General features: G+C 42.8%; 1 protein-coding gene across 4 annotated transcripts in view; it reads left to right on the forward strand.

Annotated features, from left to right (window-relative positions):
• The window catches only part of Terf2 (telomeric repeat binding factor 2), a 33,879-nt gene that overhangs the window by 13,062 nt on the left and 5,021 nt on the right, over positions 1-15,796 (forward strand). The window contains exons 4-8 of one of the 4 annotated variants that reach the window (XR_002819893.1): positions 5,030-5,116; positions 6,641-6,787; positions 8,514-8,620; positions 9,887-10,757; positions 15,006-15,091. Coding sequence is in view for 3 of the 4 variants with exons in the window: in XM_023709409.1 (XP_023565177.1) it covers positions 5,030-5,116; positions 6,641-6,787; positions 8,514-8,620; positions 9,887-10,095; positions 12,171-12,601 (981 nt within the window). In the remaining variant the exon portion in view is untranslated. Of the gene's footprint in view, positions 1-5,029; positions 5,117-6,640; positions 6,788-8,513; positions 8,621-9,886; positions 10,758-12,170; positions 12,893-15,005; positions 15,092-15,796 lie in introns of those variants that run through there. The other 3 variants (XM_023709409.1, XM_023709411.1, XM_023709410.1) reach the window with 3 other exon arrangements.

Consider the following 15,796-nt stretch of genomic DNA (forward strand, 5'->3'; position numbering starts at 1 on the left):
GGTCCCTGCGTTTTGCTAAGCTTGTTCTAAGTAGGTGCTTTAGACCACTGAGCCATCTCCCCAGCCCCAAAAATACATAATTCTGATGAAATCAAGACATACAGTGTTCATGAGTTGAAAGACAAGTCTATTTAATAGCTTTCCAGTTAATTGATAGAATTAGTACAGTTCAAATTACGATTTCAGTAGGTATTTTTATAAAGATGAGCTGATCTTCACATGTGTGTGAAAAGGCAAAGGAACTAAATTGAGGCACTTTTATAAAAGAAAAGATTGGAGGGCTTACACTAATTTTTTTCCCTACTGGGACTTGAACTCGGGACCTTGCACTTGGCAGGCACTGTGTTTCCAAGCTATATTCCCACCACCATGTTCAATTTTAACAATTACTATAAAACTACAGTATTCATGACTGTAGAGATACGAGTCAGTGGAATAGAAGAGTGGCTAGAAAACACACAAATATGACTGATTTTTTGTTGTTGTTGTTGTTTGGTCTTTTTGTTGTTGTTGTTTTGGTCTCATCATGTAGCTTAGCCTGGCCTTGAGTTCACTTTGTAGCCCAGGCTGGTCTCGAACTCTCCTGCCTCAACCTCCCAAATGCTGGGATTGTAGGCATGCATCATCATGCCTAGCTGACTGATGGATTTGAAGAAGGATATAGGGTAATTTAATGAAAACTACTTAATGAAAAAGGGAGGGATCTTTTTTTTTTTTTTTTTGAGACAGAGGCTTGCTATTGTAGTTCAGGCTGTCCTTCAACTTACTATGTGCCCAGGCTAGCCTCAAACTTGCAGTGATTCTCCTGCCTTAGCCTCCCAACTGCTAGGATTACAGTGTGCAGGCGTCACTATGCCTGGCTCATGGTTCTTTCTTAAATATGATCCATTGTTTCCACACAACTTGGTGAAGAGGTTATACCTTTTCTGTGTGTGGTAGTGCATACCCATAAGCCCAGCACTTGGGGGAGGCTGAAGCAGGAGGATTGCCACAAATTCAAGGTTATCCCAGGCTACAGAATGAGTTCAAGGCCAGCCTAAACCATATAACAGGGCTGGTGAGATGGCTCAGTGGTCTAAAGCACCTACTTAGAACAAGCTTGGCAAAGCAAGGGGACCACGGTTCAATCCCTCATTATGCCAGCCAGCCCTGCCCCCTGGTGGGCTGAGCTAGCCACACACACACACACACACACACACAAATAAATAAATAATTAATTAAAAACATAACAAGATCCTTTTAAAAAAATTACCCCTTTATTATTAAATACCTTTTTTTATGAAATTGCCTTTATATCCTTGTCAAAATTCATCAGCCATATTTTTCTTTTCTAGATGCTTTTCTGCTCCACTGATTCATATCTTTATAGTCATGAATACTGTAACTATAGAAATTATCAAAAATTGAGTAGTACAAGTCCTCTAACCTTTATAAAAGTACCTGATTTTGATTCCTTTGCTTTTTCACGTTAGAATCAGCTAGTCTTTAGCTCTAAAAATACCTGCTGAGACTATAATTTGAATTGTACTAATTCTGTTGATCAACTGGAGAGCAAAGCCTCAACAGTCAGAGGCACTGCAAAGAAGAGTCCTCAGCCTCATTTAATTACTGATTAAGGAACTATAAATTGAAACCTCAGAGAGGCTGGGCATGGTGGTACACTCCTGTCATCCCAGCACTAGTGATTTGGGTACCTTCTGTACTATGTAGTGAGCTCAAGGCCAGCCTGAATAACACAGACACTCTGAGAAGTCAAATCAAACCACAGGCTAAGCATGGTGGTGCATACTTGTCATGTCAGCACTGAGCAGGCTGAGGCAGGAAGATTACCAGGAACTCTAGGCCAGTCTGGGCTATGTAGTGAGTTCAAGGTCAGTCTGAACTATATAGTGAGAACCTGTCTGTAAATAAGTAAATAAATCCACCATGAATGGTTCCCAAAGTTGATTCCATGATTTTGGTTGCAAACCAAGTTGAATGAGTGTTCAATGTTGACCTTGGGAAATTTGATTTGGTTGTGACTAGAATTGTGGAGAGAATTAAGTTTGTGAACCAAGGTAATACAGTACATGGCAATTAGCATGGCTGTTTTTTGTTTTTGTTTTTGTTTTTTTGAATCAGACTCATAACCCTTGCTGGCCAGGTAGGCAGTGTGCTGCTGAGCTATATCCCTAGGCAGTTAAATTTTTTTGAAAAGTGTTCGTTCCATATTTCAGAACATACTTATCAATGAAAAGAAATGTTGGGCTGGGAGATTACAGCTGTGAGATAGAATGAGTACCTGCTATGCTTGTGGCTGTAAATTTGATCTCGATGCCTCAAGGAAGGAAGTAAAAGGATATGCAGCAGCTGCAACTTGTACATTGCTCATGGAAGTACGGAGTGGTACAGCTGCTCTGTACTGTAGTAGTTTGGCCATTTCTTACCAAGTTAAACATAAACTTGCCCTGTGATCCAGCAGTCCTACTCTTAGATACTTATCTTAGAGGGCTGAGAAGTTATGTTCAAACAAAACCTATACTTGAATGTTTTGGCATCTGTATTCATAATGGCCCCAAATTGCAGACACCTGAGGTATTCTTCAGTGGATCTTGGATAAACTATAGTATATCCATGTACAGTCTTGTTCAGCAGTCAGAAAAAATGAATTTCTGAGAGTGCAACAACCTTGGTGGACCCCGAAGCATTAGTGTAGCCAGTGTCAAGGCTGTAGCCTTCAAACCAAGTGCAACATACTGTGTGATGCTACTTACATGACAGTTTTAAAGGCATAAAACAGCAAAAAAAAAAAAAAAAAAGGAATGGGGAGGTTGCAGATGTAGAGGAGCTGCACAGGGCAAGCTTTGGGGTCCCCGAGTGGTTGGTTATGGAAGTCGGCATGTGTTAGCATTCATCACTGTACATCCAGAACTCTTGTGCTATATGCCAATTAAATAGAATTTAACAAATATAATAGGACCTATGTGAGCCATAAAAAGTAGAAGCTTTGTATTTTTTTCTTTTTTTTTGTGGAACTGGGGATTGAACTCAGGCCCTCGTGCTTACCAGGGAAGCGCTTATTCCACTGAGCCATCTCCCTGGTCCCTATATTTTTCATAAAAATAAATAGTTGGGTGTACATGCCTAAAATCCCAATACTCAGGAGGCTGAAGCAGCAATAGGATCACTGTGAGTTCAAGGCCAGCCTGAACTCCATAGCAAAACCCTGTTTCAAAAAGACAAAAGTAAGTATAGCTAGATGTGTTGGTGCATGCCTATAATCCCAGTTACTCTAGGAGGCTGAGGTTTAAGCCTAGCCTGGGCAACTTAGTGAAGACCTGTCTCAAAAATAGCAAAAAGGCTAGGGATATAGTTCAGTGCAAAGGGCCTGGGTTCAGTCTTCTCTAGAACCCCCCCCCCAAAAAAAAAATATAGTCTCAATATATATTAGTTTTTCTGCTGAAAATGATGTATAAGTGAACCTGGTCATCTGATTAAAATTACATTCATTTTGGATCTTCTCTGGGGGCAAGAATTTATGATCATGCTTATTCAAGATCATTTGATTCCAGTTTCCTTCAGTTCTGGATGACAGCAGAACAATGTTGAGAACTAACCATCATGGCTCTTTGCTAAGACCAAGTAGAAAACAAAAGCAGCAAAGATCACTGCTTGGGTTGCCCTGCTGTTCTCCCCCTTGGTCCATATCTTCATACATTCTTTCCTGTGAAGGTTGAATGTATGCATGTTTTCCTTCTTTTTAGATTTTTTTTTTTTTTTATGGAACCGGGAATTGAACTCAGATCCTTGCGTTTGCCAGGCAAGCACTTACTCTACTGAGCTATCTCCCTGGCCCCCTCCTTTTTGAATGTTTTCTTTTCAAAAAATAAGTGTAATTTAAGGAGTTGGTAATACTGGGGACTGAACTCAGGGCCTCATGCATGCTAGGCAACATCCCAGGCCCTTCAGAAGATGTTTCTATACTCCTCTCTTTGAGGTAGGATTTAATGTAGCTGTTTAATCCTGTGACGTAACTACTAATGCTTTTCATTTCCTGTTGGGTTTCTAAGATTTAAAAAATATTCATATGTGTTAAAATTTCCTTTTTAATTTTCAATTACTGTTATTTTCCCTTTACATATATTCCCTCAGGGTTTCTTTACAGAAGGTTCTTTTTCTCTGTGATTGGTGAGAACTTTTTGTCCTGCCTGGAATCTTGTCCTTTTTATATGCTGCTGGTGGATGTGCTGAGTTTGTTCTCAGTAATTGCCTGCACGGTTTAAACCTGCCAGCTGGTGTCTGGTCTGAGAGGCCAGCTCTTTCATTCTACAGAACAGGCCACAGGCTCCAAATGGAGCTAGCAGAACTCTGGTCAGCATATCACTTGTTTGTTTTGGTCCCCGTGTATTCTCCCTCCCCCATCCTCACCCCTTATTTCAAAATGCTTTCATCCAAAAAGCATGGAACCCAAGGGCCGGGGAGATGGCTCAGTGGAATAAGCGCTTCCCTGGCAAGCGCAAGGGCCTGAGTTCAATCCCTGGTTCCACCAATAAATAAATAAATAAATAAATAAGTAAATAAATAAATGCCTTGGGGCCGGGGAGATGGCTCAGCAGAATAAGCACTTCCCTGGTAAGCGTAAGGACCTGAGTTAAATTCCTGGTTCCACAAAGAAAAAAAAAAGCATCAAAAAGCATGGAACCCAGTTTTAGGGATCTAGAATACTCTTGTGTAATTTGTCTTCCTTCGGGGGCTCTGGTAAAGTTGGTTAAATGATCTGTAATCCAGGGGATCATATTTTGGCTTGTCAGCCATTTTAAAAAATCCTTAGTAATCTTGAAAAGCTACTACCTTACAAGCTGAAAGAAAGAGCTTACAACAGCCATGATACTTAAACAATGACAGTTTTTAGGTAGTACAGGAATTTGATATAATATGAAAAGGTTCTTGGGCATACATGACTCAGCTTTACTTTTTAATGGAGATTATTATGATATTTGATATTCTGATTTTACTTATTACAAAAGTAAAAAAATTTCCCTTTTTGTAGGCTGTCATTATTTGTATCAAAAACAAAGAATTTGAAAAGGCTTCAAAAATTTTGAAAAAACATATGTCCAAGGACTCTTCATCTCAGGTAAACTTGAAATATTTTTTGCTTCTATGACTTGAACTCCTCTTGTTGCTTTTGTGGAACAATAGGGAAAAGATCTTTGTCAGGAATGTTATCTAAGTATCTTTAAGTATGTAACATCTTGGGCTGGGAAGTGGTTAGTGGTAAAGTGATTGCCTAGGATGAGTGAAGTGCTGAGTTTGATCCCTATCACTGTAGTAACTACATATGCAGCATTTTTAGCTTGTATTCTATTATATCCAAGATAAATGAACTTCTCTTCAATGTTTTTGGTTAATTCTTTATTTTGGTACTGGAGATTAAACCTAGGGGCAATGTACTACTGAGCTACATCCCCGATACTTTTAATTTTTTCATTTTGTGATAGAGCTTGCTTAGTTGCCCAACTTCTGACCTTCATGTCCTAGCATCCCAGGTAGCTGAGATGATAGGCATGTGCCATCATGCCCAGCATTTTTTTTTTTTTTTTTTTGTGAGACAGGGTCTCACTGTGTTGTCGAGGTTGGCCTTGACCTCACAGTGATCCTTCCTCAGCCTCCCAAGTGATGGCTGGCATGTGCCACCATGCTCAGCAAAATTGATTTCTTATTATACAAATTTATATAAACTTATTTACTTGACTCATTGTCTGATTTGTGAAAGTTAATTTAAGCAATTGGCATGAAATACTGAGCTGACAAGTTCATTTACCTTTTAAAAAGTTGTAACATTTAAAAAGTGCTAATCCTGGGCCAGGGATATAGGTCAGTGTCTTGAGTGCCTGCCTGACAAGTACAGGGTCCTGAGTTCAATCCCCAGTACCAAAAAATGAGCTAATCCTGCAGTGTTGCTTTGGTGAAGACTTACTGTTTCCTGATGTTAAAAACTCTCTTGGTTTCCTGCTTTTATTTTTTTCTTCATAAATTAATTTCTTGAAGAGTAGAGGTAATATATGTACATAATACAAAATTTATAAGGGTTTAGTGAAAATTTTTTTATTCCTTCTACTTGCCATTTTGTCCCCCTCAGAGGCATCTGTGTTATGTTTTTTATCCTTTCAGAGACATGCATATGGAAGCATGTAAGTTTGGGATATATGTGTACACACAATTGAACCTCCCCAACTTGCCTATTATTATGTCCATATGTGTGACAACACACCCTACACACTGATTTGAATGAACACTGCTTTTTTTCTATCTGAAATTATATCTTTTTTTTTTTTTTTTGGCAGTACGGGGGATTGAACTCATGACCTTGAACTTGCCAGGCAAGCACTTATTCTACTGAGCTATCTCCCTAGCCCTGATATTATATCTTAAAGTATTTTTTTTAGCATGTATTGATCTTTATCTCTTTTTGACTCACTGTGGCTCATCCATAATTTTGTGAGGAATCCTCTGTTAAACTCTTGCCTATATGTGTGCCAGTGATTTTCACTGACAACACTGCAAAGCATTTCAACTAATAGCAGTTAAATTCCTTGTTGAATTTTACTGGCATTCTCCTTTTTCTTTTTTGTGTTGTGAACATTGATTCTCTCTGTAGAAGCTCAGAAGTGATCTCCTCAACATTATCCGAGAAAAGAACTTGGCCCACCCTGTTATCCAGAACTTCTCCTATGAGACCTTCCAGCAGAAGATGTTGCGCTTCCTGGAGAGCCACCTGGATGACACAGAGCCCTACCTCCTCACGGTGTGCCTCAGCCTGTTCTCGTCCCATGCCATGATGTGCTTTTGAGGCTACTCGGGAAATTAGAAAATAGGCAGTGGGGCTGGGCTGCAGCTTGGTTGCAGGGCATTTATCTTGCATGTCAGAGGCTTTGGGTTTAATCCCAGCACTGCCCACAGGCACACACAAGAAAAATGAAAAGAAAGTGAAAAAATATTAGTAGGTGTCAAAGACATCAAATTATATGCACTTTCTTAGTTCCTTAAAAATGCATAAGCAGGGGCTGGTGGGATGGCTCGGTGGTCCAAAGCACCTGCTTAGAACAACCTTAGCAAAGCACAGGGACCGCAGTTCGGTCCCCCAGTACCACATGCCAGCCAGCCCCGCCCCCTGGTGGGCTGAGCTGGCCACACACACACACACACACAAATGAATAAATATATATGTAAAAAAAAAATGCATAAGCAGTGAGGCATGGTGGCCCATGCTTCTAATCCCCACACTTGAGAGGCTGAGCAGGAGGATCACAAGTTTGAGGCCAGCCTGGACTACATACAAGTCCAAGGCTGGCATGGGCAGAGTGAGACCTTATCTCAAAGTCAAAATCATTAGTATGAACATTTACTAGTGGGTTGAGGATTTGTCTTAATGATAGAACTTTTGACTAATATGCATGAGGAACTAGGTTTAATTCTCATCACCTTAAAACACAAAATAATTTGTTAATTGGCCCTTAGTTTGCATGTATATGTGTTTGAGACAGGGTCTCACTGTGCAATTCAGCCTTGAACTCGCTATGTAGCCCAGGCTGGCCTCATACTCATGGCAGTCCTCCTGCCTTAGCCTTCCAAGTGCTGGTATTACAGGTGTGTACCATCATGCCTGCAGTTGTCCTAAATTTGGAAAAATAATTTTGACTTCTATGGGTAACTCCAATGGTGTACTGGCAAGTCAAAAACTGAATGAGGACTGGGGTTGGAAGGATGGAGGAGATATATAGAGTGAAATGACATTATTTGGTGTCTGAAGGTTAGAATTCTGCAATGTTGAGAGTATTGACCACTCTAATTGAGGTTTGTTTTTATTTTGTGGAACTGCAGCCTGAGCCTAGGGTCTTTGCAGTGAGTTATATCCAAGCCCATTTTTAAATTTTGAGTCATGTTCTTGCTAAGTTGCGCAGAATGGTCTCATCATTCTCAAATTGACTCCTTTAGTGTAAAAACTATGAAACATTTTTGGAAAGATTATTGTTCTTTGAGGAAGAAAAGAGAAGTTGACTGTGCTGATGCACATATGTCATACCAGCATTTTGGGAGGCAGAAGCAGGAGGATCACAAATTTAATCCCACTCTAAGCAGTTTAGTAATTTAGAAAGGCCTTGTCTCAAGAAAAAGAAAAGAAAAAAAATTATATTTTTGCTTGTTTTTGGTCTTTTTGAGACAGGGTCTTGTTATGCCATTCAGGTTGACCTTGAGCTTAACTTTGTAGCCCAGGCTGGTCTCGAACTCACAACGATCCTCTTGCCTCCCCCTCCCAAGTGCTGGGATTAGGATTATAGATGTGCACCACCATATCCAGCTTAAAAAAAGTTTGTGATGGTTCTCATTATGTGTCTCCATTTTGTGTCCTTCAGTTTATGCCTCAATTGGATTTGTAGGTAGTTTGTATACTAAGTATGTTTATGGTGTAAGCAGCAGGGAGTGAGTGAGTTCTGTGCTGTGTCCTCCTGATGGCAACCACTCTTTCCCAGATGGCCAGAAAGGCTTTGAGATCTGAGTCTGCAGCCTCAAGTACAGCAAAGGAGGACAAGCACCCAGCACCGCAGCCCGTGGAGAAGCCACTCCGAGAGCCTGCACGGTGAGAGGGATGCCCTTTTGTGATGCTGGGGGACACACTGAGCAGGAGGTGTTCATCATTGTCATTTGTAACGCTTGGGAAGCAGTAGTCAGATGTTGAAATCCCAAGTCTAGTAGCTAACACAGAGTTATAGTTTGAGATGCCTCCACGCACCTGTGTGTTAGTCTGTTTGTGTTACTGACACAGTCTACCTGAGGCAACTTTGTTTGCTTGCTTGTTTTGTTTGTTTTGGGGGATTTTGTTTCTTTCTTTTTCTTTTCTTTTTTTTTTTTTGCTATTGGGAATCAAACTCAGGACCTTGTACTTCCCAGACAAGTGCTATGGCGCTGAGCTATATTCCCAGCCTGGCAGCTTTGTAAAGAAAGAGATTTATTTAGTGCATATTTCTAGAGGTCTAAGTGCCCACCTGAGGTGATGCCTTCTTGCTGACAGGGTCTGCAGCACGCAGCCAAGAGCCGGGGACTCCCATGTGTATTTTGCCCTCAGTCTCTTCCCCTCATCTTAGAAAGCGGCTAGTATTTAGTCACAGGGGCTCTGTCCTAAGGGCTTTATGTAGGCCTAGTCACCTTCTAAAACTATCCTGTATACAGCACGTTGGATTAAGTTTCTAGTCTCCTGATTCCTTCAAATGGATGAATATCTGGGAGACACTAAACCATATCCAAAAATCATCACCCTCTGTGGAAAATAGGCATAAAGGGGACCTTAGGAGAAGACAATCAACGGTATGCTTTTCAGCTGCTGCTGATTACTGCCCCCCCTTTTTTTTTTTCTTTCAGTGTTTTGAGACAAGGTCTCATTAGATTTCCCAGGCTGGACTCAAACTTGGGACCCTTGGGTCTCAGTTCTGAGTGCTGGGGTTAGAGTCATATGCTACCACACCTGATATTAAAAAAAAAAACAAAAACACAAAACCTCACATTGGTTTGCCAGCTGGGTTAGTCCTGCAAACCCCCAGTTTTACCCTGTCCCAAGTGATACATATTTTGTCAAAGGCATTTTCTCATTGTTCAGAGGCTAAGCTTTCTCTGGAGAATTGTCTGTAAGGCCTACATACTGTGAATGGAAGCCAGTTAGTTATTTTTTTGCATGAGGGTTGGAGTGGGTGGTCAGAGGAGGGGTCCAGACTTCCTGGTGTGATTGTTGGGTTATCAGTTGGTTGCTCAGGTGGACTTGTAGTAGCCTTAATTTCAGAAAGGCTGTTGTCTACTCCAGTGGGCATCAGCAGTGGTAAAACTGATCATTGTGTGTTTGCCATGTTTGCAGGCAGCTACAGAATACTCCAACTACTTTTGGTATTAGGACTCTGAAGGCAGCTTTCAAGGCTCTGTCTGGTGTCCAGGATTCCGAGGCGGCCTTCTCAAAACTGGACCAGAAGGATCTGGTACTTCCTAATCAAGCACCCCTGTCATCACCAGCCCTCAAAACCAAGAGACCCAGAAAAGATGAAAATGAAAACTCAGCCCCAGCTGAGGGTGAGGGCACCTCAGAACTGCAGCCTAAGAACAAGCGCATGACAATAAGCAGATTGATTTTGGAGGAGAACAGCCAGAGTACTGAGCCCAACACAGGCCTCAGCTCCTCCCCAGAGGTTGCGTCCAAGTCCACTGTCCTCAGCCAAGCCCGCCCAGGGGAGAAGAATCCCAAGTATGAAGACCTTCTTTGTAGCAGTTTTGGGGCTGGTTGGCGGTCCTGGTTGGGCCTGGTATTACTTCCGTGAATGAAGTAACTCTCAGCTAAGTTATTCACCACCAAGTCTTGTTCAGACTGATAGACAACTCGGGAGCAGGGAGCGACACTGTAGTCCTCCCTGCCTGTCTGGAGCTCCACACACTAGGCTGCCCAGCACTGCATTAGGGAGTGGAGTGAGGGGAAGGCTCCTGAGCCTCCTCCCCATCACTGCTTTCACTGTAGCGAAAACCTGAGTGCCTTGTTTGCTAAATATGAATCTCCCTTGTTAGAAGATATTTATTTGAATTGGCTACTAAACTTTAATCTTTAAAAGAAATCAGTGAATGCACATAGTTTTGCACCTTTTTTTTTTTTTTTTTTGCCTTTTTGAGACATGCAGTTATTATGAGCATTTGAGACTTGATAAATTCGCTGGGTATTTATATCAGTCTCCAAATTCTACTAGGTATGTTGCAGCAGTGGTTAGAGTATTTAATTTCCCTCCCCGTCATCACTTCTGCCCTGGCTTTTGAGTTTTGCTGCCTTTTGTGCACTGTTGAGGATCCGAGGATCCGCCCTCCCTGCAAACAGGTCGGCTTGCTCTCCAGAACATACTGTTTGTCTCAGCTGTTGTACCTTGCTTCCTCACACTCCCCACAGTGGACTGTCATGCCTCCGTCACTGTCAGAACCCCATTCGTCCTTCAAAGGGAAGAGGAGCTGTGTTAATTAAGTGCTTGCTGGGCCCAAGCACTGGGATCTATTATCTCACCAAGTCTACAGCGTCCCTCTGAGGTGATGCGATACCCCCACTGTATAAGTGAGGAAGGCTCAGGGAAGTTACTGGTTTGCCTGAGATCACACAGCTGGAAGTGGCACAGACACACTTGGGGTTTTATTGTATTTTGTTTTCCTTTTAGATTTGATCCTTTTTTAAAGAAATTAACACACATCATCATATGGAATTTGTACTTATACATGGTATGCCTTTTTTTCCCCTTTCCCTTCTGCTTTGGGGTGAGGGTTTTTTTAATTTGTGTTTTTAAGACAGGGTTTCACTGTGTAGTCCAACAGGCTGGCCTCAAACTCACAGATTCTCCGCTTCAGCCTCTCGAGTGCTCGGATTACAAGTGTATGACACCATGCCCAGACCACTTAGGAGTTTTTAAAGCTAGGTTGGTCTGACACAAAAAAGCCCATGGTCTATGTGCCACATATACCACATTGCATCTCTTAGAACAAACTCTTTGGACTCCTCCCTCTTCTCCCACTGTGAGTGATTCACCTGCTGGTCCCACAGCCAGTGCCATCTCTGCCACTGCCCTTTGGTATAGTTGTCAGGGATCTGGCATGCACTATACTAGGTGCCCCAGAGGGCTGTGGCATCTGACCAATTTCTCCTTAGGCACAAGTTTGTGCTGTGCACGTCACTACTTGCGTTTGCAAGTGAGTCACTGGTTGATAAATGCGCATTGCTGGTGGCAGTGCCACACATTGTATTCATTTGTTGTATGATCCTTTTATTCCTCACAGAAACCATGGAGTATAGGTACTGACTTCATGATCAGATGAGGAAACAAGAGGGCCCAAGTGTGGTGTTCTGTAAATAGATGGATGCATGGAGGGTTTGAAGTAACTCACTTCTCCTTTATGTCAAGGGTACAAAGTTTGATGGGTACTGCACAGCAGGGATTGTAAACTGGCCCTTGGGCTAAATCTACCTGCTACCTGTTTTTATAAATAAAGTTTTAATGGGCAGTCAACACCCATCAGTTATAAGTTGTACATGGCTACTTTTGAGTCCTCTAGACATCAGTTGAGTAGTCCTGACAGAGATGGCAAGGCATGCACAGCTGACAATACTACCTGGCTCTTTACAGAAAAAACAAGTCCAGTGATCCCTGCTTCAAAAGGAAGTATTGTGAGGTGCCCTGGAAGCTGTGGAGGAAGTGCTGAGCTTATTGAGCAAATTTTGGGTAGAGCAAACTACAGAGGAACAGACATGGAGCCAGCCTTGGAGGCCTTGCTGGAGGTTATCTTGCATACAGGATGTAGCATTCTAGGCAGCGGAACTCTCCACACAGATGGGTGCAGAACAGCTGGCATGCTCCAAAGTGTTCCTTGTGGAAACTGCTGGGAGGATCTGGTACACGGGAGAGGAGAAGGGTCTGGAAGGAAAGATGAGCCAGATCTTGTCAGGCAGTTTCTAAAGCTGAGCTTCAGGTCACCTGTGGGATGTTTAAACTGTTCCCAGACTCCTGATCACGGAATTAGACTAGGAATGAGAATGCTCTGTTACCTGCCTTTCTAACTATGCCCCAGATAATCAGCTGACTGGGAGGCCTGGCAAGATACCACCAACAGCTTCTGAACAGGCATGGAAGGGGGGAGAGGGAGTAGGGTTAGGAAGGTCACCTGTGGGGAAGAGCCATGCCTTCTAGATTGGTACATCTCAGCACCTTCCACAAAGCAAGTTCTTATCAGCAGGTAGTTATTCACCAAAAGAGAAGATTCTTGATTCATTGCTCTTAAGGGATGACCCCCAAGACTACTGTGAAAGGCCAGCAGAGAGTTGACACTTCAGGTATTGTGGAGCATGCAAGTTGTCACATATTTTTTTCTTTTTTTTGCAGTACTGGGGATTGAACTCAGGACTGTGTGCTTGCCAGGCAAGCGCTTATTCTACTGAGCACTGAGCTATCTCCCCAGAACCTCATATTTTTATTTTCTAATGACACTGTAAAATACAAACACTGTTCTCAGCCCAAGGCTTGAAAATAAAATCCATAGTCAAAGATTAGTTTGTGAGTCCCTGTAAGACCAACTTGTAACTTTGCCAGTTACAAACACGAGGACTGGCAAGTGGCTCAACTTGCCCAGGGCCAATAGCCTTGTCACATTTGGGAGGACTGGATCTCAGCCCCTTCCGTGCAGTATGCACCATGCACAGAGGCAGGGTCCAACACTGATCAGCAAGAATTCCCTATCCTGTAACCCCTCAGACACTAGCCAGGTGACAGCGCTGCACACGCAGGGCTGTGTGCCACAGTGATCTGTGATGGAGAGCAGCTGCTAGGGGAGCAGTGGGCCCGCAGGGAGCACAGGCTGAAGTCAGTATCGTGCCTGGCTGGGATAGGTAGGTAGAAAACTAACCATTCCGACTTGTATTTATAAGTAGCTAACACTAACCACTTTTTGTCTCAAAAGGAAATTCCCATATGACATGGAGGGATAGACCTAGTTTAAGAACAAAATATACAGTTTGTCATTTGTCTTGGCCACTTGGTTAGGTAACTAGAAAATTTAGTCAAGGGATTTATTTTTTGAAGCCTAGCACTTATTAACCGGATTGCTTTATTATTTTCAAAATACTCAACATTAAAAATCTTTGATTTTCATAGGAAAGGAGATGAAAGTTATTGTGAGCTTTTACTTGTTTGTTTGGTACAGAGTCTCGCTATACAGCTTGGACTCATAGTGATCATCGTGTCTCAGCCTCCCCAGTGCTGGGATTACAGGTTTTGCCACCACTCATGGTTTCGGGTGGCAACAGCATGCAGTACTGGGGATCACAGGTCCTTGCTCTTGCCAGGCAGGAGCTTAGCCTGCTGCACTATCTCCCCAGCCGCTATTCTATACTGTTGAAGTCAGACTTTTCTATTCCCATGGCAGTTGTATCACTAGTGGAGTAAACAGTTAAAGTTGCCGAGTTAAAGTGAACTGTAATTTTCATTTAATAATTGGAGTTTGGGATGTTTTTCAGCTCTGGGACTTTATTTTTTTATTTTTTTTTTTTTTTGTGGCCACACTGAGGTACTTAATGTTTTATGTTTACTGAAATAATTCTTCTTTGCTTGTTGATATTTAATGGTAATCACAGTGTTACTTGAGCTAGCATATCTCCAGCTCATGTGCTATTGTTGGGGGCTAGAGGGGTGGACATTGAGCATTGGCTTCTGCCTTCAGGGACTTCATGGGTAGGAGCACGTGAGATAAGCAAAGAAGAGAGGTCATCAGTCTCTGCTGGGTTCAGTACTTAGAGAAGGTGTCCTTGAGAATGGAAGTCTTCAAAGACATCCAGGAATTCACAGGGCAGGAAGGGAACGGGGTAGAGACTCAGGGTAGAGCTCCTAGGAGAAGTAGAGCAGCCTAGCTGCCGTGGGGAGCAGGGGATGGGGGGAAGGATGGATGGATGGATGGATGGGGCCCTTGGTAGGAAACTGCCTAAGGTAACTGGCCACATAGTTAGGCAGGGAGAAGCATCTCACGGAGTAGAAGAGCAATGTGATCATTTTGAGTCAGCTTTGGAAGAGGAAGAGTGTAATGCTAGTGCATGGCAACTTTGGTTTGAAGTAGGGTATGCAGAGACATAAGAAGTCAGTCCAGAGGTAGAACCACAACACGCTGGTGAAGGAAAGGGAAGCATTTGCAGCCTTTCAGCTGGGAGAATGCCGAGACCATCCATTGAGTCAAAACCAGACAGCCAAGAAAATGAGTACATTTTGAAGGGGTGGGGTGGTGTGCAACTTGATGCTGAGTTTGAGGGATGGTCCAACAGCCTGAGGGAGTGCATGTGGAGACGCCTGGCCAGCCAGTGGATTTGGGGACTGTGTGTAGGTGAACCTTGAGGGAATGCTATGAGTCAGCCAAGATCAAAACATGGGGTGACAGGGATGAATTTATTTCATGTTTATTCCTCATTAATCTCCCTTCAGAGTATCCAAAGGCAAGTGGAACAGCTCTAATGGGGTTGAAGAAAAAGAGATGTGGATTGGAGAGGACGAACTGTTTCAAGTTAAGGGTAAGCAACTGATTTTCCTTGGCTTCCTGATGCTTCCTGAAGGACAGGTATATGTCACTAACATGTTCATGTTCTAGAAGCTGCCGTCTCCAAACAGAAAAAGTGTAGTTCCTGCCTTCATTTTGACTCATGAGGAGTCACTTTTATGTTCTTTCTCATCAATCAAAAGGCACTGCTAAGATAGTATTTCATGTTTAGAGAAAGTTTCCAGTTTGTTGTAATGGGGCTTGCTGGTCAGTTGTTTAAAGCTCCTGCTTGGGCAAACTTAGTCAGGCGCAGGGGACCACGGTTCGATCCCCAGCTGCACAAGTCGCACCAGACCGGCCAATAAGGCAGCCTGAGCTAGCCCCTCCTCAAAAAAAAAGAAATTGTCCAGTTTTGTTGTAATAAATACTAGAATATTTAATCACAGTTGGTGTACCTCCTATAGTCTGTTAGGAAAGATAGTGTTACTCCCTGCATTTCTTGCATAAGTTAAAAAAAAAAAAAATCCTACCAGTTTCTATATACACATGTGTTTTCTAAAAGACTATGTCTTTATAATACCAAACCCCAGGGGCTGGCGAGATGGCTCAGTGGTCTAAAGCACCTACTTGGAACAAGCTTGGCCAAGCACAGGGACCGCGGTTCGATCCCCCAGCACCACATGCCAGCCAGCCGCGCCCCCTGGTGGGCTGAGCTGGCCACACACACACACACACACAC

This window comes from Octodon degus, unplaced genomic scaffold, assembly GCF_000260255.1.
Source record: "Octodon degus isolate 3935 unplaced genomic scaffold, OctDeg1.0 scaffold00011, whole genome shotgun sequence".
Classification (NCBI taxonomy): domain Eukaryota; kingdom Metazoa; phylum Chordata; class Mammalia; order Rodentia; family Octodontidae; genus Octodon; species Octodon degus.